The 18719-nt window shown below is 37.3% G+C and overlaps 1 protein-coding gene across 8 annotated transcripts in view; it reads left to right on the top strand.

Annotated features, from left to right (window-relative positions):
• Positions 1–17921, top strand: part of NMI (N-myc and STAT interactor) — a 94284-nt gene extending 76363 nt beyond the window's left edge. The window contains exons 3-12 of one of the 8 annotated variants that reach the window (XM_072960962.1): positions 1501–1641; positions 2014–2069; positions 2581–2799; positions 8275–8364; positions 9169–9264; positions 11302–11464; positions 14226–14332; positions 14420–14606; positions 16727–16833; positions 17587–17921. In XM_072960962.1, coding sequence (XP_072817063.1) covers positions 8281–8364; positions 9169–9264; positions 11302–11464; positions 14226–14332; positions 14420–14606; positions 16727–16833; positions 17587–17772 — 930 coding nt within the window. In that variant the 5' untranslated portion in view covers positions 1501–1641; positions 2014–2069; positions 2581–2799; positions 8275–8280 and the 3' untranslated portion in view covers positions 17773–17921. The other 7 variants (XM_072960960.1, XM_072960964.1, XM_072960959.1 and 4 more) reach the window with 7 other exon arrangements.
• The last annotated feature ends 798 nt before the right edge of the window (positions 17922–18719 follow it).

The following is an 18719-nucleotide window of genomic DNA, read 5'->3' as shown; positions in this document are numbered from 1 at the left end:
GGGCTGCATTGCCTAATTGTACTTGACCATAGAGTTCCTTCTTTTTCATGCACCATAGAACAGTGTGGAGACACCGATTTCCCTGTTGAGAGTAGAGTATGATATCAGTGTCTTCACATATTAACTGCTTGGTTTTGGGTTACCACTTTAAGCCTTAGGTTCCTCATTTGCAAAATGGGGATAATACCTATACCTCATGTTGTTGTTGGCAAAATAAAAAGGTGTATAAAATGCCTAGGTGTTCTCAGTAGATGTTAGCAATTATAATTGTTAGCATTATATGTTCGGGAGCTGACTATGCATCTTCAGAACCCCAGAGCTTTGCAGAGTACTGTTTTTGACGCTGAGTTGAGTTCAGACTGTTATACATGGCTCAGCTTTAGCAGGTGGGTGGCCATCAAGTTTTCCTTACTACCTCTATCCTTTGCCCTCTAACAGGATGGGAGTCAATATTAGATGAGTCCTGTTTTGGTCATGGTCCTATTGCTTAGTGTTGCCTTATAAAAAAACAAAATTAAGATAAAAGAAGAAATAAGGTTTGAACTAAATAACCTCTAGAGTTCATCTTCTCTAAAATTCTAAGGGGAAACGCAAGTCATTCTCAAACTGTAACAGGTGCCATTTTTGTACTTTTTTTTGACTGGGCTGATGAACGCAAAAGTCCTTATCACACACCACTTTATTTTTTTCACGAAAGGCCACTTTAAATTGATTGCCATCAATATTCTTTACATAAAGGAATTTGACTTTGGTTAATCTCTTATTTTAGACCACTATATTGGTTATTATAAATGACTATATAGCACTATAAAACTAGAATTTATGTCTGGAAGTCATTTTGATACATCTCTTCCCTGACCTCTATTTACCATCAAGTACAGCTGTGGGGTGGTTCTTTGTGTAGGATTAAGAAACACTGAAGTTCTTCAAATAAACCAGATGTTTTCCATTTCACAGGAAAAGATCACACCTAGTGAAGTTTTTATTTATAAGCGTCACAACAAAACAAAAGATTATAAGGAAACTTTCAAGGGACATGGGGTCACAGGAACCAACTGAACACCACAGCTTTCCCGACTACCCGGGAAGTTACAAAGGACAAACACAAAAGTTGACTTTGGGCTGGCTTCAAAAAATTGTAGATTAAGGTTATAATGAGCAATAAATTACAGTGAGAATTACATTTTGAATTTATTTGGTTTCTATCCCCTTTTCCAGTACTCCCTGCAATACACACACAAAGGAGTAATTTTTAAAACATGTCCTAAAATTAGTGTCTATTGAAGCTTCAGGAATACTTTGGGGATAGACTTCCTCAAAACAAAAACAAAACTACTACGTTTTAAAGAATTGAAAGTGAAACTAGGTATAACTTGTTCGTGACTAATCATTGGGGACAACAGGTTTGGTGTTCGAGCAGTGGCTAGATTTAAAGAAAGTCATCATTTGATTACTTTTCTTTTCACTTTTCCTTTCTGTCTTTCTTTCTTTTTCCCAAAGGAACCAAACTGTTGATCGGGGGACACCCACTTGAAAAAGGCACAAGACGCTTCTGGACTAAGCAGCGCCGGGCCGGCCGCGGGGTTCCAGCGACTCCCGCGGGCGCTCCATCCGGGCGCGGCGCTCGGCCGGCGGAGGCGGGTGAGTGGGCGCCCTGCTCCCCTGCTGTCATCCCTGCTCCTAATAGTCCTGGGCTGGAGAGGCCGTGGGTGGCGGCGAGGCGGGTTCCGCGGGGTCGGGGACCGCGTTGGGGGGAAACGCCCCGCCGGCCGAGAGCGTGGGGGCGGCGGCTCTGCGCCCCGCAACCCCAAGGTCCACAGCCGCGCCCCTGCGCTGCCCGCTGCGGGGGTCACGGGGACCGCACAGCCACTGAGGGGGAGCGCCCGTCCCCGGGCTCACGGGGCCTTCTCCATGCAGTCCTGGCCTCTGACCCCGTCTCCTTTGCTTTGCTTCGCTTCGCTTCGCTTCAGAAATTGAAACTTAAAATGCTTTGTTTCCTCACTGTTCATATAGTGTTTCTGGAGATCGTTCTGAGGAAAACAGATTCCTTAAGGAGATTTACTTTCTTGGTAGGCGCAGGGTGTGGCCCTCCGTGCCTCAATTTTTGGAATATGCAGAGATTTTCTTGAAAGAGACATCCAAAAGAAAATGTGATGTTTTCCTGTCCGTAAAACATGCATGAATCAAAACAAACAAACACTATATCTGCAAATCACCATTTTATTAATCATCATCTCCTTTTCCCCTTCCTTCGCCTAATTTCATTTCTGTTTGCTGCCAGGCATGCATATGGGAAGATTCGCTTCTGTCAGGCCAGGCACCACCACAGTGATACGAATATGTTAGGGAAATAGGTGGTAAATGAGTGGAGGTGATTTGTATTGTTTTTTTCATTCGCTGCTATAACAAATCACCTCGGATTTAGTGGCTTAAAAACCGCGTTTATTATCTTAAAATTCTGTGGGTTAGAAGGCCAAATTGGGGGGGGGAGTCACTGGGCTAAAATCATGGTGTCTGCAGGGCTGCCTTCCTTTCTGGAGGCTAATGGGGTGGGTGAGTCTGTTTCCTTGTCTTTTCCAGCTTCTCTAGGCTGCTCAACTCCTTCGGCTCAGTGGTGCCCTTTCTCCATCTTCAACGCCGGCGTGGGTTGCATCTGACTATTCTTCCGTTGTTACATCTCACTCTGATTCTGCTCTTCTGCCTTACTTTTTGACTTTGAAGAGGACCCTGGTGATTACACTGGTCCCCACCAATAATCCAGGAAGAGCTTCATATTTTAAAGTCAGCTGAACAGCAAGCGTAAGTCAGTCTACAGCGTTATATCTGCTTTGCAATGTAGCTAACATATTTGCAGATTCTGGAGGTTAGAAAGTGGACATCTTTAAGGAGGCCATTCTGTCTGCAGATGATTGCATGAAAGAAAAGCCATTATTGTACATCTCATTCATGCAAAGAGGGAAAGTATTCAGATACTAGATATTCTGTAAGAAGTTCTGGGGATATTACTTAGTAGACCATTTATATGAGTTAAATATACTACTGACAGCCTTTATTATAAGCTCTTAAGAATATAGACTTAAAAAAAACAGTTAAATAATGTAGCAGTTTCTGCTTTCTGGAAATGTAATAAGAGAACTTCATATGCCTGGGATGTCCTGAGCAGAACAAATACCTGAGTCAAGATACCACACGATTCTATAAATATTGAGTGTTTTCAGTATGCGAACTTGTGCTCTGAATGAATACAAAGAGGAGTGGACATGGTCCCTGGCCTCAAGATCATGACCATCTAGTAACAGAAAATGATACAGCTACACAAATAATTAAATCTCCCCAGAAGAGATGATAAGAGGAGAAGTAGCATCATTTGGGGAAATCAGAAAAGGCTTCAAGAATCTGGGGGACAGATTTTGGAATGGATGCTGAACAGTAGGACTTCTTTAGGTGGAAATTAAGGTTGGGAGGGGAACAAGGATGTGACACTGAGGGACAGGAGGGAGAAGAGAAACCCTTAGAGTGTTCGATGTGGTCAAGGGACTTAGTTCAGAAGTTGTCTAAATAAGACTAGAAAGTAAGTTGGGGTTAGATTGTGTAAGACCTTGGGTGAATGTCGTTATAATGATTCTGCAATTGTTGATGCAGTGGAGAGCTACTACTATATATGTTTTTTTATTTTTAAACCCTCTCAAACTTATAGAAAATTTGCAAGTAACAACTTTTCTGTTTCTTGAGTTATTTGAGAGTAGGTCTCCAACTTTGTGACCCATTACTCTGGAATTCTTGAGTGTATATTTCCTACAAAAAAGGTATCCTCTACATAACTACAATACAGTGACCAAATCAGGACGTTAATACTGATACATTACTGCCATCTAATCCTTAGATCCAATTCAGATTTTGCCAGTTGTCCCAATAATATCCTGTATAACAAAAGGACCCAGTTCAGAATCATGCATTGCATTTAGTTGTAATGTCTTAGTATCCTGTCTGGAACAGTTTCTCAGTCTTTGCTTGGCTTTCATGAACTTGGCACTTTTGAAGAGAACAGACCAGTTGTCTCCTATTTCCTCATGTTTAGATTTAGCTTATGCATCTTTGGCAGGAATATCATAGAAGTCATGCTGTGTTCTCAGTGTACTTATCATACATCAGATGATTTTGATGTATCCCATTATTTACCCTGATTACTTCATTATGGTGGTGTCTGCCGGGTTTCTTCACCGTAAAGTTACTGTTTTCCCCTTTGAAATTAACAAGTGTTTTGTAGGGAAGTATTTCTTCTGTCTGTTTATGTTTTGTTTTGGAAAGCTTTATTCATAGTAGCTCCAAATTGTAAACAACCAAATATCCATGAACAAGAGAATGGAAAAGCAAATTGTGGACTACGTATGTGTGGAATACTACACAGCAAAAAAAGGAACAAACTACTCATATATGCAATAACATGGACAAATCTCCAAAACATGTTGAGTTTAAAACTCTAGCACATACAAAAGGATACATACTAAATCATTCTACTTATATGAAGTTCAAGAACAGGTTGTTCAGTGTAAGGAAACTTTACCTCAATTAAAAAAAAATCATTTCTTGAGGACAAACTATGCTCCTGGTACCCTTTTGGATACTGTTCTGGTAGCATTCCAGGGGAACTAGGGCATACTCTAGACAACAAAACAAAAACCACAGCCCTTGTGGTGCTTATATTCTTGTAGGTCAGCTTGATGTGTTTAGTGCAAAAGGGCAAGCTGATATTTATCCCCATTAAAGTTGTTGATCTCCTTCAAGGATTTTATGGACTGGTGAGTCCATAAAACATGTAACCAAGTGATTGGGGTTGCATTGGAATTTGGTTAGCAGTACTTGTGGGTAATTATTTTGAAACACCTAAATAGTCCTTTCCTCACCAAAATTTCAATCAGTCAATCTCTCTATCTCTCTCTCTGTCTATCTGTCTGTCTGTCTATCTATCTATCTATCTGTCTATCTCATCTTACTACATAGTAATCTAGTATGGACTCAATAGTTCTCTGTTTTACTCAGTGGATTTAATTATTGCTGTCATTATTTATTTTGATGATTAATTTATTCCCAGGTTTGTCCAGCAAGAAGCAGCTCAGGTTGGACTCTGTGGTCTTCTGACATATCCTCATCATTTTTTTTTTTAGCACTTCTTGCTTTCTGGTGCCATAAGATGCTTATGTCGCATTTGTCCTGTCCCAGTCTTAGGATCAGCCATTTCTCTGAATAGCCTTGGTTCCTGGTAGCTGAGAAACCAAATTCTGGGTGCTAGATGTGCTCATTGCTATTGTCTTTGCTTCCAGGCCCTTTCAGCAGACAGAGCTGGGGAATATATCTCGCACACATACACACACACTTAAATCTATATTTAGATTTCTGAATCTTTTTATCAATCTATCAGAAATCATGAGATTATACAGATATCTCCAGTTCCAATTCATAGCATTCATTCTGTTTTTCTCCCTTTCCATATTTACAGTCACCTTCTCTGACAGTGAAAACCAGATTCCTATTGTCTCCCTATATTTACTTACTTGATAAATCAATCCCCCTTATGTGCCTTTGGCCCCTGGGAGCTTCAGTCTCATCTTATGTATTTCCTGCCCCAAAGGTAGAAGCAGCCATTGCTCAAAGGAGCCCTGGTTCCTTTTATTGGAGAATAGATCAGAAACTAAGATGTGTGTTCTACATCACCCCCTCTTTTCTCCAGTTTTATTGAGAAATGATTGACATATATCACTGTATAAGTTTATAGCACAATGGTTTGACTCATGTATATTACAAAATGATTACCAGAATAAGTTCAGCTAACATCTATCTTGTCATATAGACACAATAAAAGGAAATGAAAGAAAAAAGGGGGAAAATTTCTCTTTATGATTAGAACTCTTAGGATTTACTCTCTTAACTTTCCTGTGTATCATGTGGCAGCTTTAGCTATAGTCATCATGTTGTACATTACATCCCTGCTACTTCTTTATCTTATAATTGGAAGTTTGTACCTTTTGACCACCTTCCTCCTATTCGCATTCCCCCTGACCCTCTGCCTCCAATAACTACAAATCTGAGCTTTTTTCCTATGAGTTTTGTTGTTTTGTTTTTTTGATTCTCCATATAAGTGAGATCATACAATATTTGTCTTTTTCTGTCTGACTTATTTTACTTAGTGTAATTCCTTCAAGGTCCATTCATGTTGCTGCAAATGGTAGAATCTCCTTGTTTTTTATGGCTGAATAATATCACTGTGTGTGTGTATATGTGTGTGTATACACACACACATACACACACACACACACACACACACATATATATATATATGCCACAACTTCTCTATCTATTCATTCATCCATTGTTGGACATTTAGGTTATTTCCATGCGTTGGCTATTGTAAATAATGCTGCAGTGAACAGGAGGTACAGATGTCTTTTCAAGTTAGTTTTTTTTTCCCTTTGAATGTATTCCTAGAGGTGAAATTGCTGGATCATACCAAACTAAAGAGCTTCTGTGTAGCAAAAGACACCATAAACTTTTGTGAAAAGACAACCTATGGAATGGCAAAAAATATTTTGAAACCATATATCTGATAAGGGGTTAATATCCAAAATATATAAAGAACTCAGACAACTCAATAACCAAAAAATGAAATAACTCAATTGAAAAATGGGCAAAGGACCTGAATAGACATTTCTCCAAAAAAGATACATGAAAGGCCAACAGGCATATGAAAAGATGCTCAACATCACTAGTCATTAGTGAAATGCAAATTAAAACCCCATGAGCTACCACCTCACATCTGTTAGAATACCCATCATCAAAAAGACAAGTGGATAACAAATCCTGGCTGGCATGGATGTGGAGAAAAGGGAATCCTTGTACACTGTTGGTGGGAATGTAAATTAGTGCAGCCACTATGGAAAACAGTATGGAGGGTTTTCGAAAAATAAAAAGTAGAACTACCATAAGACCCCTTTTTTTTTGACACTGCTTGTGTTCACACGGAGTAAACTAAGACATGACTAATTTTTTGCTAGTCTACTATTTTATTTTTAAAGAGGAATATGTGTCTTTCCTGTTTCTTTTGTAGGAATAGTGAGAATTTAGTCACTTGAAATCTTGGAAGATTGTGTTAATAGATACATTTTTAATGAGCTTTTAAAACAATAAAAACCGGTGTGATATTCCTTGTCTCATATTTGATCTCGGTCCTCTTCATTTCAGCAAATTCATATGCAGGCAAGGGTTCTTAACTTTTTTGGTCCCAGTCTGATAAAGCCTGCGGACCTTTCTCAAAGAAAGAAGTTCTTAAATTGTATAAAACAAAATACATAGAACAATAAGGGAAACCAATTATACTGAAATATGATTATCAGATTTTTTAAAAGCCAATTTTAATATAGTAATATATATTAATATACTACAGTTTATTACAAGACCTGTGTTTAATGACTGTCATAATTTTGAAGCAAGATTAAACACAAACAATGATTCAGGATATCTGGAACAGTTAAAATATTTTATGAAAATAACTGTGCCATCTCAGTGACTTTTGTCACACATACAGCAAGTACTATGTGGCTTGTCACCTATATTCATATTTGAAGGGAATGCTAAGCTTCAGTCAGAGGTTATTAGAAATAAAGATGTAATTTTTTTCCTGTCCAAGTGTATGGACTCAGGGGAAGGATTTGTGAAAACTCCAGGTAAGAACCCCTGTATGTATAGAGGAAGGGTGTTGGGAGGTCTTTTTACCCCATTTATATTTGAGGGGTATAATAGGGAGAATTAAATATTTAAATAAAAACCTTTGAAGAAGTCTGGAAGATCAAAATAATAGTCTTTTAAAATGGAGCATTATGTGAACTACGAAGGAATGTTTTTTAAATTAATTAACTAATTGATTATTGAAGTATAGTCAATTACAATGTGTCAATTTCTGATATACAGCACAGTGTCCCAGTCTTGCATATACATACATATATTCGTTTTCATATTACAAAGGAATGTCAATACTCATATTTTCTACTATGGTGTTGAAAAGCAAAGGATTTTTAGAACTCCTTAATATATTTATAGATGTGAAAGTTATTTGAAATATATAGACTTTGTATATAAGTAACATGATAATAAAGACTTGTTGATACGAAAAAAAGATACAGCAAAGAAGAGATGTTTCATCTGTAAAAGGATAAAAGTTATTTTTTCTTGAGCTTATGTGTATATACTATTCTAAAGTATTTATTTTTTTACAATAATTAGGAAATCATGGCAGCCAATGAAGATAACAAAAAACAAACTCTTAAGGAGTGTTGTCTAGATGAAGAATTTATGCAAGATGAACAAAACCAGGTAAAAAGGAACAATTACTGAGTACTATTAAGAATTAACTTATATCTATTAGTTTTGCAGTGAGGCATGTTTTATATGTCTTTGTCCAACATTAACTTGAATTTGGGAGAGTAGTGGGGTTTTCAAGTTTTTTTTTACTTCCATCATTCAAGACTTACAAGAAGAATAGTATTTCTATTCCTTCTCTTACATGGCTTACAACATTACCTGCTTTTTCACTTCCTCTCTCATTTCTCTGATTTGCCCCTAGAAGTTAAGATCTTAGTTAGCAATTATCTGATCAGACCCAAGAGGGAATGGTGGCTCAGGTAGCTTAAACCACTTACCCAAGGCCATGTCTGGCATGTTAAGGCAGCCGTACTGTGGGAATCACAGCAAAAAAAAATTTAATTGCCCCAGAGTAACATATGTCCACAATTACAGTGCAATTTAAAAGTCATATTGGAGTCACAAATAGCTAGGAAGAGAGTTGATAGAGTGTTGAACTATCAGAAGATCTGGGTCTTAATCCTGGCTCTACTACAGATATTTCTGTGACTTTGGTCTAGTGTGAAAGGGGGTTTCCCTGTTTGCATAATGGAGATAATAATCCTTGGCAGTGGTAGGGATCTTGACAGGTGATGACGTAAAACATTCAACAAATGTAGTATTCACATAATCATATTTATTCTGAGACTGTCTAATGTCTTATTTTGCCTTCTTCAGAGTGAGAGAAATTTTGCTTCTTTAATTCATTTAGAAAAATGAGGTCGGGGCTGTTTAAATTTTAGGTGCTTTTTCTTTTTCTTTTTTTTTTTTTTTTAGAAATTAATTGATGAAATTGCCAAGGAAAATATTCTATTAACGAAGGAGATCCAAAAACTTGAAGCTGAATTACAAGAGGCCACCAGAAATTCCCAGGTACCCCTTTAATTATTTTATGTATTGCATTTTTAACAGACCCTATTTTTCAGAAAAAGCAATTTAATTATACAGAATTCATTTCTAAAATATTATGATCATCCATGACACCATGGTTTGCAATAGCCCCAAACTGAAAACAGCCCAACTATCGCTCCATAGTAGAATAAATTAATAAATTTGGGTGTATTCACACAATGAGAATGAACAGCTTGCAACTACATGCAGTAACAGGATGACTTTCCTCAACACTGTGAATAAAAACAGCGGTGAATTTGAAAAGATAACAGAGGGCCTGCCGTATGCTTTCGTTTAAATATAGTACAAAAGCAGAATATTATAAATTGGTATGGTGGTTACTCTTAGAGGCAGTTAGGATCTGGAAGGGACCACAAGAGGGCTTCTGGGGTGTTGGTCTTGTTCTGATTATTGATCTGGGTGGTGGTCATAGATGTGTGATCACCTTGTGAAATTTCATCTTGCTGTATGTTTATGCTAATACACTTTATAATATTTATGTATATGTTAATACAAAAGCAAAAAAAAAGTGGTCATTATCAATCACTTTTGGATTAAATTCTTGGTCTTCTCACCAAGTTCCTTCGTTGTTCTCCTCATCCTAGTTATTTAAGTAAGTTTCACTGTTTAAAAAAATTGGACCTATATCTTCACCATTTAAATTCTCTCCTAAATTTTCCTGTATTTGAATTAGACATAACTTTCACTCCTTTTTTCTTCATAACAATCCAGATTGTTAAGAAAAATACTTACTTCAAACAATTTGAATGCTTAAAACATTATCACTTTTTGTTTCTGAAATGAAGGGTAAGACATTGACTATCAGGAAGCGTGGTTTCCTGTGTTTGTGAGACTTAGAGAAGCTCTGCTGAGATTCTGGTTGTTTTTCAGACTGAATTCAGTCAGAATCCTTTCAGTGCTACAATGCAAAGGGCCTTGGCAACCCAGTGCACTCTGCTGGTCCACTTCACAGAGGATTGAAACTGGGGTCCAGAAAGCATGAGTGAATTGCTTCCTGCCACCCGTGTGCCCAGGACGAGAAGCAGGCACTCTCAGTCTCCAGAAAGCTCTCAACTTCTCAGGGTATACTGGGTATTTCTACATTATTAGGAAACTCCCTGCTTTTTCTCAAGACATTGCAGATTGTTTTGAAATTGGACATATGCTAAATCAGAAGTTCTACTGAATTTACATGTGAAGACATAGATTAAGTGCCAGGTTAGATCAAATGACTCATTGGATATTTCTAATCTTTTTGTGAGTCTCTTCGATAACACTTTTTCCTTCAGCATGTAAAATAACCATGGGAAATAGAAATGCAAACACCCAACTCATTTGTGCATTTATGTGAGGTTGTATGTGTCTACTAACCCCAGTTATTTTCAGCAGCTAAGTATAACCACTTAACTTTATCCTCCAGATTGCAAATCTTATTTGTAGTGTCCCTTCACATTTTTATAAACCTAAATTTTGGTAATCGTTAAAAAATTGATGAGCAGGTGTTGGGAAAGCAGGAATTTAAATTTGATAAATTTTAAGTCATTAAATTCAGAAGTCTTCTTTTTGGATGAAACTATCTGGGTTTGCTGTCAGAATAACCATGGCATATGCCCAACTCTTTGCAGTGAGGGTAGACATGCTGTGTAGTGACTCCCTTGTGAGATAGCCTATTATTGGCACAGTTGTTTGAAAGGTACTTGTAGGCTTTAGGATTAAACACCACACAATACTAACCAGTTAAAACATTGATTAGAAAAAGTGAGAGATTATATACTTAGAATGTCATCTGTGAAATAGTATTAAAGGATCAGCATCTGATTACCTGACTGAGTGCTTACGTGGGAAGAAACAATTACTAAAGATATTAAAGAAATTAAAGATTAATAATCCCACATTCAGTATTCCGTGGAATTCTGAAGTCAGTGAAGAGTGAGTTATTGGATGATCGAATCATATTATCATTGGAAAGACTTGTTATTTCTTGTCTTGATTTTAATCAAACATTTCTGTTTGAATTAGATTAACGAGGATATTCCTGAAACAAAGATAAAGTTCACGTCTGTAGAGAATCCTGAGAGTGACAGCCAGTTTTCAAATATCTCCTATTCATGTCAAGTGAGCTCAAAAGTCCCTTATGAGCTACAAAAAGGGCAAGCCCTTATCACCTTTGAAAAAGAAGAAGGTAAGGCTAATATTCAAAAATTTGACCGGTTACCTTTGGAAAGCAATGGGACTTTCAAAGAGTTTTCATGGGTGTTCGGCCATTGCTTTACAATTTTTACATAAACCATTTCATCTCATCCTCATAGTGACATCTGGAGGTAGGTATGATTATCCCCGTTTTACAGATGAGAAAACTGACTCTGAGACATTAGGTGACTTGAATATGATCACTCGTTCAGAACATGACACCTCTGGGACTTAAGCCCAGGTGTTGTGATATCCAATACCAGCATCCTTCTACTGCACCTGTTAGCTGCGAATGATAATACTAGTGATAATGTTTCAATGAAGCAGAACTCTACACAGTTCTGAGAGAGTTCTCACAAACGTTATCTCATTTTATACTCACATGACTCCATGAAAATAATAGGAGAGGGGAAATACTGTTTTCACTTTACAGCTGAGAAAACAGATTCTCAGGTGGTTAAGTGATTTACTTAAAGGCACAGGACCTGTGAATGGGAAGAGCCACAAAGGCAGAGATTTGAGGTGGGACCTGATGTTTGCTAAGTCCGCCATGGTATGGGACCCTTTTGAGAGCTGGGGGCACCTTAATGAGGAGAATCTGGCTTTGAGTGCCAGCTTTGCCCGTATCTAGAAGTGTGATTTGGGTTGGGTTCTTTATAAATCTCAGATTTTTATGATCGGCTTTGTGACAATACCTACCTCAGGGGGTTGCTTTGAGTATTAAATGAGAAATACTGATGAAATACTTAGCACAGTGTCTGATACATAATAAACATTTAATAAGTGTTAGCTGTCGTTATTGCTACATGTTAGGAATTTCTCAGATAAGGAAACAGCAGCTAAGATAAGGAAATTGCTCAAGGTCCATACAGGTAATAGGGGAGAGTATAACTCAGTGGTAGAGCACATGCTTAGCATGCACAAGGTCCTGGGTTCAATCCCCAGTACCTCTGTTAAAAAATAAATAAAAATAAATGACTCTAATTACCTCCCCCCAACAAAAAGAAACAGAAGCCTTCAGAATGCGTTAAAAACAGAATCTAATCATACAGGTAATAAATTGCAGAGCTGAGAGCCAATCCCCAAGGACCCTTGTACTTTCTACTGGACCAACATTCCTTGAGCAGTCCACCATCTGGGTCTTTGTTTTCATACTTGCAAAGTTATAGGTAGGATCAGATCTTCACAAGGTCTTCACAAGCCCTTTCAGTGCTCGGATGCTGGTTTGTAACCTGGTTTGTTACTATAGCCTGAAAATAAGTGTTAAAGAGAAAGGCATTCTGGCAGGTCAGTATATGCATATACTGTTTGCTCTCCCTGGGTCCACCCCTGCAGCTGAGGGTGGAGGGGGAGACCAAGACATGGTGGCAGTTGGTAGTGGTAACTGAGATATAACTGAAAGAAATGAGGATTTGGGAAGCAGGGGATTCTGTACAGGAATTACCTGAGGATGCTGGGAATAGGATTTTCTTCAGAAACAGCCACATCACTGCTTCCACCCTTGATATGGCTCTAAGGTTCTGCTCTCCTGGGACAACTTTTACACAATTAAAAGTGTTGGCTTTTGATCGTCTGAGTCACAAAAGTTGAAACATAGGTGGTTCCTCTCAGCTGCGTCAGATCACCAGATGTTGAGGTTTGAGGGGTGGAGGAGATTGGGAGGAAATGATCATCATCTAAGTATTACTTAGTTGATATTCTCTATTATTGTTGCTTGTTGTCATTAACGAAAAAAAAAAAACCTATAATTCAAATTGTAGAATCATATCGTGGTGCAGTGAGTCTGAATTTCCACACGACAACGCCCTGTTTTATAGCCCTGTTTCTTGCTTCCTCTAGCTGTGCTATCTGGTTATCAGAAGCACATGTAAGGTTTATAAGACCAGGAGTGGGCATCTCTTGTCTTCATGACAAATTAGAGTAAGCAGCTCCAAGTATCAGTGTTATAAACTCTCATGTCATGCAATTAAAAATAAACACATATCCACACGCGTTTTAATCTGACACAGAGTTGCTGTTGGATTTCTAATGGTTTTTGGCATAATTATATTACTTAGCCTCTCTATTTGCATGGTTAAATTAGGTTTGATAGTTTTATGATCAGTGTATCAAGGCTATCGGCTTTTTAATGAACGATCTCAAGAGCATTTTAGTGAAAGTAGAATTCTTCATTAAATATCACCAAAAAAGAAGACTCACTCTGATTTTTCAAGCCTATGTAGTGTTTAAAATGTAATCCTTGGGAAAGACTGAGACAAGAACAAATGTTTATTTCTGTGGTGCTTATAACATATTAAGGAGGGGTGACAAATGATAAATAAGATTAATTGTCAGAATGATACTGACTTACAAAAGTTTTCCCAGCTTACTCAACATGGAAGAAATTTCTGGCTGTGTTTGAATGTACTAAGAGAATTCTCTGCTAATTCTGTCAGCAGTGGAAAGGAAGGGTATGTGGCTGTACTGAAGTAACATATGAATTTCTGAAGAATTATCAAGCTTATCTCCTAAGAGATGAATCTAGAACTTGATAAGAATTTCTACACTGTAATTTTTGCTGATGTATTTCGACATTAATATTATCCTACTGTGGTGCCAAGACTGTTATCACTTAGAAATCCTTAGAAAAATTTAAAGTTAGATCCTTTAAAATTAAAGAAAATTGAAAATATTCAGGATAATTTGTCATTAAACCTAACGTGTGAAAATGTATTGAAGTATTGGAAATTCATACTTCCCAAATTATTTTTCAGTTGCCCAAAATGTGATCAGAAGGGGGGGACATTATGTGCAGCTACAGGATGTAAACGTGAAGATGATGGCCAAACCGGTCACATTAAACTCAGGAGTCAGATTCCAGGTAACATGGTGGTTAAAGCATTTTAGAATTCTGTTGAACATGGACAATTTTCTCATCCATATTTCTGAACATGAAACGATTTCCCAGGTTCATGTAGAAGTGTCTAAAATGAAGGTCAACGTTACTGAAATTCCTGATATATTGCCTGAAAGTCAGATGAGAGACAAGCTAGAACTGAGTTTTTGTAAGTCCCGCAACGGAGGCGGCGAAGTGGAGAGCGTGGAGTACGATAAGCAGTCCGGGAGTGCCGTCATCACATTTGTGGAGAGTGGAGGTACACACGCGCTGAGAAAGTTAAACGGTGCTCTGCCATTTCAGTTATGTCCTGCCACGTCTGAAAGTATCCTTTTCTACTTCTTTTATTTGGAATTTATTAGACAACATAGTAACAGGAGATTTTCTTTAACCTCATAAAATGTAGTAAAATAAAATAAGAGTCCTGAAAATGATTTTCCAGAATGCTGCCAAGTATGATACTACAAATAAAAAGTATCTGCATCTTAGTGCATTCTTATTACATGCCAGGCATGGAGCCGGATATTTGATACATGTATCTTCTCTGATCCTAGCACAGCTGTGGATGTAGGTGTTATACTCATTTTATTGATGAGGAGCCTAAGGTGTAGGCAAGGCATGTAACTTACCCAAGATCACACAGTGAGGGTGTGGTGCAGAAATTTAAAAATATTTAGAAAACTGTCTTCCGTCTCATTTGTTATGACTAACAAGGGTCTCTTAGGTGGAAGGAAACGATTCCAGGAAGACAAGGGGGTAAGTAGAAGGAACAGCTGTTCCCTTTTTAGGTAGAAATGGACTTTCACCAAATCATCCTAGGGAGGTTTGCATTCTTAGGATTAAAATGGAAGACTCTTCAGCTGCTTTTGTTACTATGTTCAACGGATTTTCGATGTAAAAATCCCTTGCTCTAGTTATTCTAGTCTTAGGGCTTCTCCTGGGTTTGCACATGTGATAGAAATCCAACTATATAATTAAAAAACATCGACTGTGGGAGGATAGTATAAGTTAGTGGTAGAGTGTGTGCTTAGCATGCGCGAGGTCCTGGGTTCAATCCCCAGTACCTCTGTTAAAAAATAAATAATAAATAAATAAATAAACTGAATCCTCCCACCACCTCCCTCCCACAAAAAACCCAGCAACAAAAAAACATTGATTAGGTTTTTTCATAATGAAGTAATACATGCTTTTAAAGAAAATTGAAATAATAGAGAACAACATTAATGTAATAAAAATTAAGACATTTCCTTAAATTTCCAAACTTCCCTTTCTTATACTATGTGGTTAGTTGTGGTTAGTTAAATGTCTTTCCAGATCTTTCTGGAATTTCTGTATAGTATGGTAATTCTATGTTTAATGTTTTGAGGAACTGCCATACTGTTTCCCACATTGACTACCCCATTATGTTCCTCCCAGCAATGTACCAGGGTTCCAATTTCTCCACATCCTCACCAGCAAGGGTCTGTACTCTTAACCACTGTACCATATTATCAATTCAAGGTGGACTGGTGAGAGGAAAAAAACAACAAAGTGATTGGACATTCTTAAGAGCTGTTTCTGTTAAACTTTATGCAATCTTGACACATTGCCTTTTTCTCCTCTAGGAGAAAAATGCTTTTAAAAATAAATCTGATTATTTTTTGTGTTGGAGGAAACTGATAAAGTTTTATTATTTGCCTTCATGTTTTCTAGATGACATTCAACAGCCCCCCACCTTTGATTAACATCATTATATTGGTTTACAGAATATCATATATTAGTTTTAGGACAATCAAGTAATTATATATATATATGTGTGTGTGTGTGTATATATATATAAAATAGTAATATAGTAATTTGCTCTATATATGTGTATACATATATTGTAATATATGTTACATATGTAGTATATAGTATATGTAGAATGTGTGTGTACATGTATATTGTTATGTATATCATATACATAGTGTGTGTGTGTATATATATATACACACACACATACACAGGGAAAGAGTATATCCTCTCTCTTGTAGTTTTATGTATATTTCTTGAGAGATTGGGACACACTCAGTTTTGTTAGGATGGCTGGGCTACTTTTTGCAGATGGTTGTTGCATTTTATGTAGTTCAAGGTAGGTCTATCTGAGGACACTGCAGCCAGCTGTGCATTAATTGACTGAAAGTTCAAGACAGATGGAGCTATTTTAATCTCATTTTTGTTTGGTCTTATATTTTTCAAAATTATGTACTATGAAGTCTTTAAAGTGGACCATAGAGTTTCTTAGAAATCAATCACTCAAGTCACTTTTTACTGTAATAGTGTTGTGTCCGAAGGAAGTTTTAATTTTGGTTAAAAATGTTTATGATATAAAAAAGAATTTTTTTTATAATTTACTTCTAGTTGCTGACAAGATTTTGAAAATGAAAGACTATCCTCTTTATATAAATCAAAACTGCCATAGAGTTATTGTTTCTCCATACACAGAAACACACTTGAAAAAGTTTCAGGTAATGTCATCTCTTTTCTTTCATTTTGGGAACTTACTCTCCGACCTTACCCAACAAATAATAAAAAGTTGTGAGTCTGTTACTGTTTCAATCTTCTTTGTGAGGGATATCAAAATAGTGTCTTCATATCTGCTTGATGCAGAATGAATTTGTCTTTTTAAAGACTATTTTAATGTCAAACTGTACCTTATTATTTATAACACAATTTTTGAAAAACCTGAAATTACTCAGATTAACGCACAATATTTTTATATGTGGAGACATAGCTACATTTTTCTCATATGTCTACTATTATTGGGCATTAAAAGCAATTCTTCCTGCTCATTATCTCTGAGATCGTTATCTTTACTCCAAATCTGCTCCTTTTTTTCCTGTTCCTACTCAGGTATTAAACGGCATCACTATCTACCTAGTCCATGGTCCTGAAAGCTACAACTCATGCCAGCTCTTGGTTTGCTTCACCTCCAGCATTCAGTCACTTGACCTTGTCACTTCCACCCTGAGTCCCTCTCTAATTGGTCTCTCTGGCAGTAGAATTGCCCTCCTTTCCTCTATTTGTCACAGTGCCACCAGAGTCATCTTTCTGAAACTCACATTCAACTCTGATAATTCTCTTGCTTGAAAAATCTTCCCAAGGCCTCTTGTCTCTCTTAAGATAATGTCCAAAATATTAAGCAGAGCTTATAAATGTAAAGTTTTGCCATTTAAGCTCTTAGAAAATTTTCTATTTGTCTTTTTTATTTTCCTTCTTAGGTATTTTCAGGAGTAGCTAAGAGGACGGTGCTGCTGACAGGAATGGAAGACCTTCAGAAGACAGATGAAGAAACTGTAGGGGATTTCATTAACATTCACTTTCAGCGGGAGAAGAATGGAGGTGGAGAAGTAGAGGTGGTCACATGTTCTCTGGGGCAATCTCACATAGCATACTTTGAAGAATAGACTCATGGAATCATATGAAAATTAGAGCTTCTGCACCCAAATCACTGTCAGTGCTTGACAAAAATGAATATCCTTTTCCGTAAAAAAAATTAATTCTTTGGTGTTCAATTATATTTAGATACAAAATATATTTCTGTTTTTGAATTCTTCCTTGTTTCCAGCTGTGCTGCATATCTGCAAACATAAGTGCACTGTTATTAAAAAATTTTTGTTCTTAAATTATGTGGGTTGGTTCCACGTCCGCTGAAATCAACCGTAAGTTATCCAGTTGTCCGCCTGCCATGTTGGCTCAGCCTATTGTGGTCTTGTGGGCCAATTCTGTTTCACACCCAGATTCATCAATAAGCAGACTTGACTCTTAAACAGTTCCCAAGAGTAATGTTATGTTTAGCAGTTTGTGATTTACATAGACCTTCCTTACTTTTTAAAAGACTTGAAGAGCAAAACTCTTCCACTTTACCCAGCATTTCGTTCCACAGCTCCAAAGCTATTTCTCAGAGCCAACTGTGATCTTTTTCTTGAACTTTCTTTCACTGAGAATGCCAAGTGTCCCCTTATTACTTTCAAGACATCTCCTCTCCGACCTGAATTTGTAAAGACCAGAATTTTCTTTCACACTTATAATGGAAAGAATCAATTTAAGGGACTGAAAACCTTGGAATTAAGAGAGAGAAATGCAAAGCTAGGGGCTGACCGCACGTTGTGCCAGATGCTGGAGAATGAATACCTGAAGATCAAAACACTGTGCCTGCCCCTCAGGGCCTTAAAATTTAGTCAGAGAGAAATGGAGTTTATTAGCATCCCACTGTTTTTAAATTGCAGAAACTGTAACGGTAGAATTCAAGATTCCTATCAGAGAAGGTAAAATTCTCTTTGGTAAAGAATGTTTGGACCGCTTTTATCCTAATATGGTCTGTTTCATAAGAGCCAACAGCAAAATTAAATTC

Source organism: Vicugna pacos, chromosome 5 (genome assembly GCF_048564905.1).
Source record: "Vicugna pacos chromosome 5, VicPac4, whole genome shotgun sequence".
Classification (NCBI taxonomy): domain Eukaryota; kingdom Metazoa; phylum Chordata; class Mammalia; order Artiodactyla; family Camelidae; genus Vicugna; species Vicugna pacos.
Note: the sequence above shows the minus strand (reverse complement) of the source record. Positions and strands in the feature narration are given on the sequence as shown.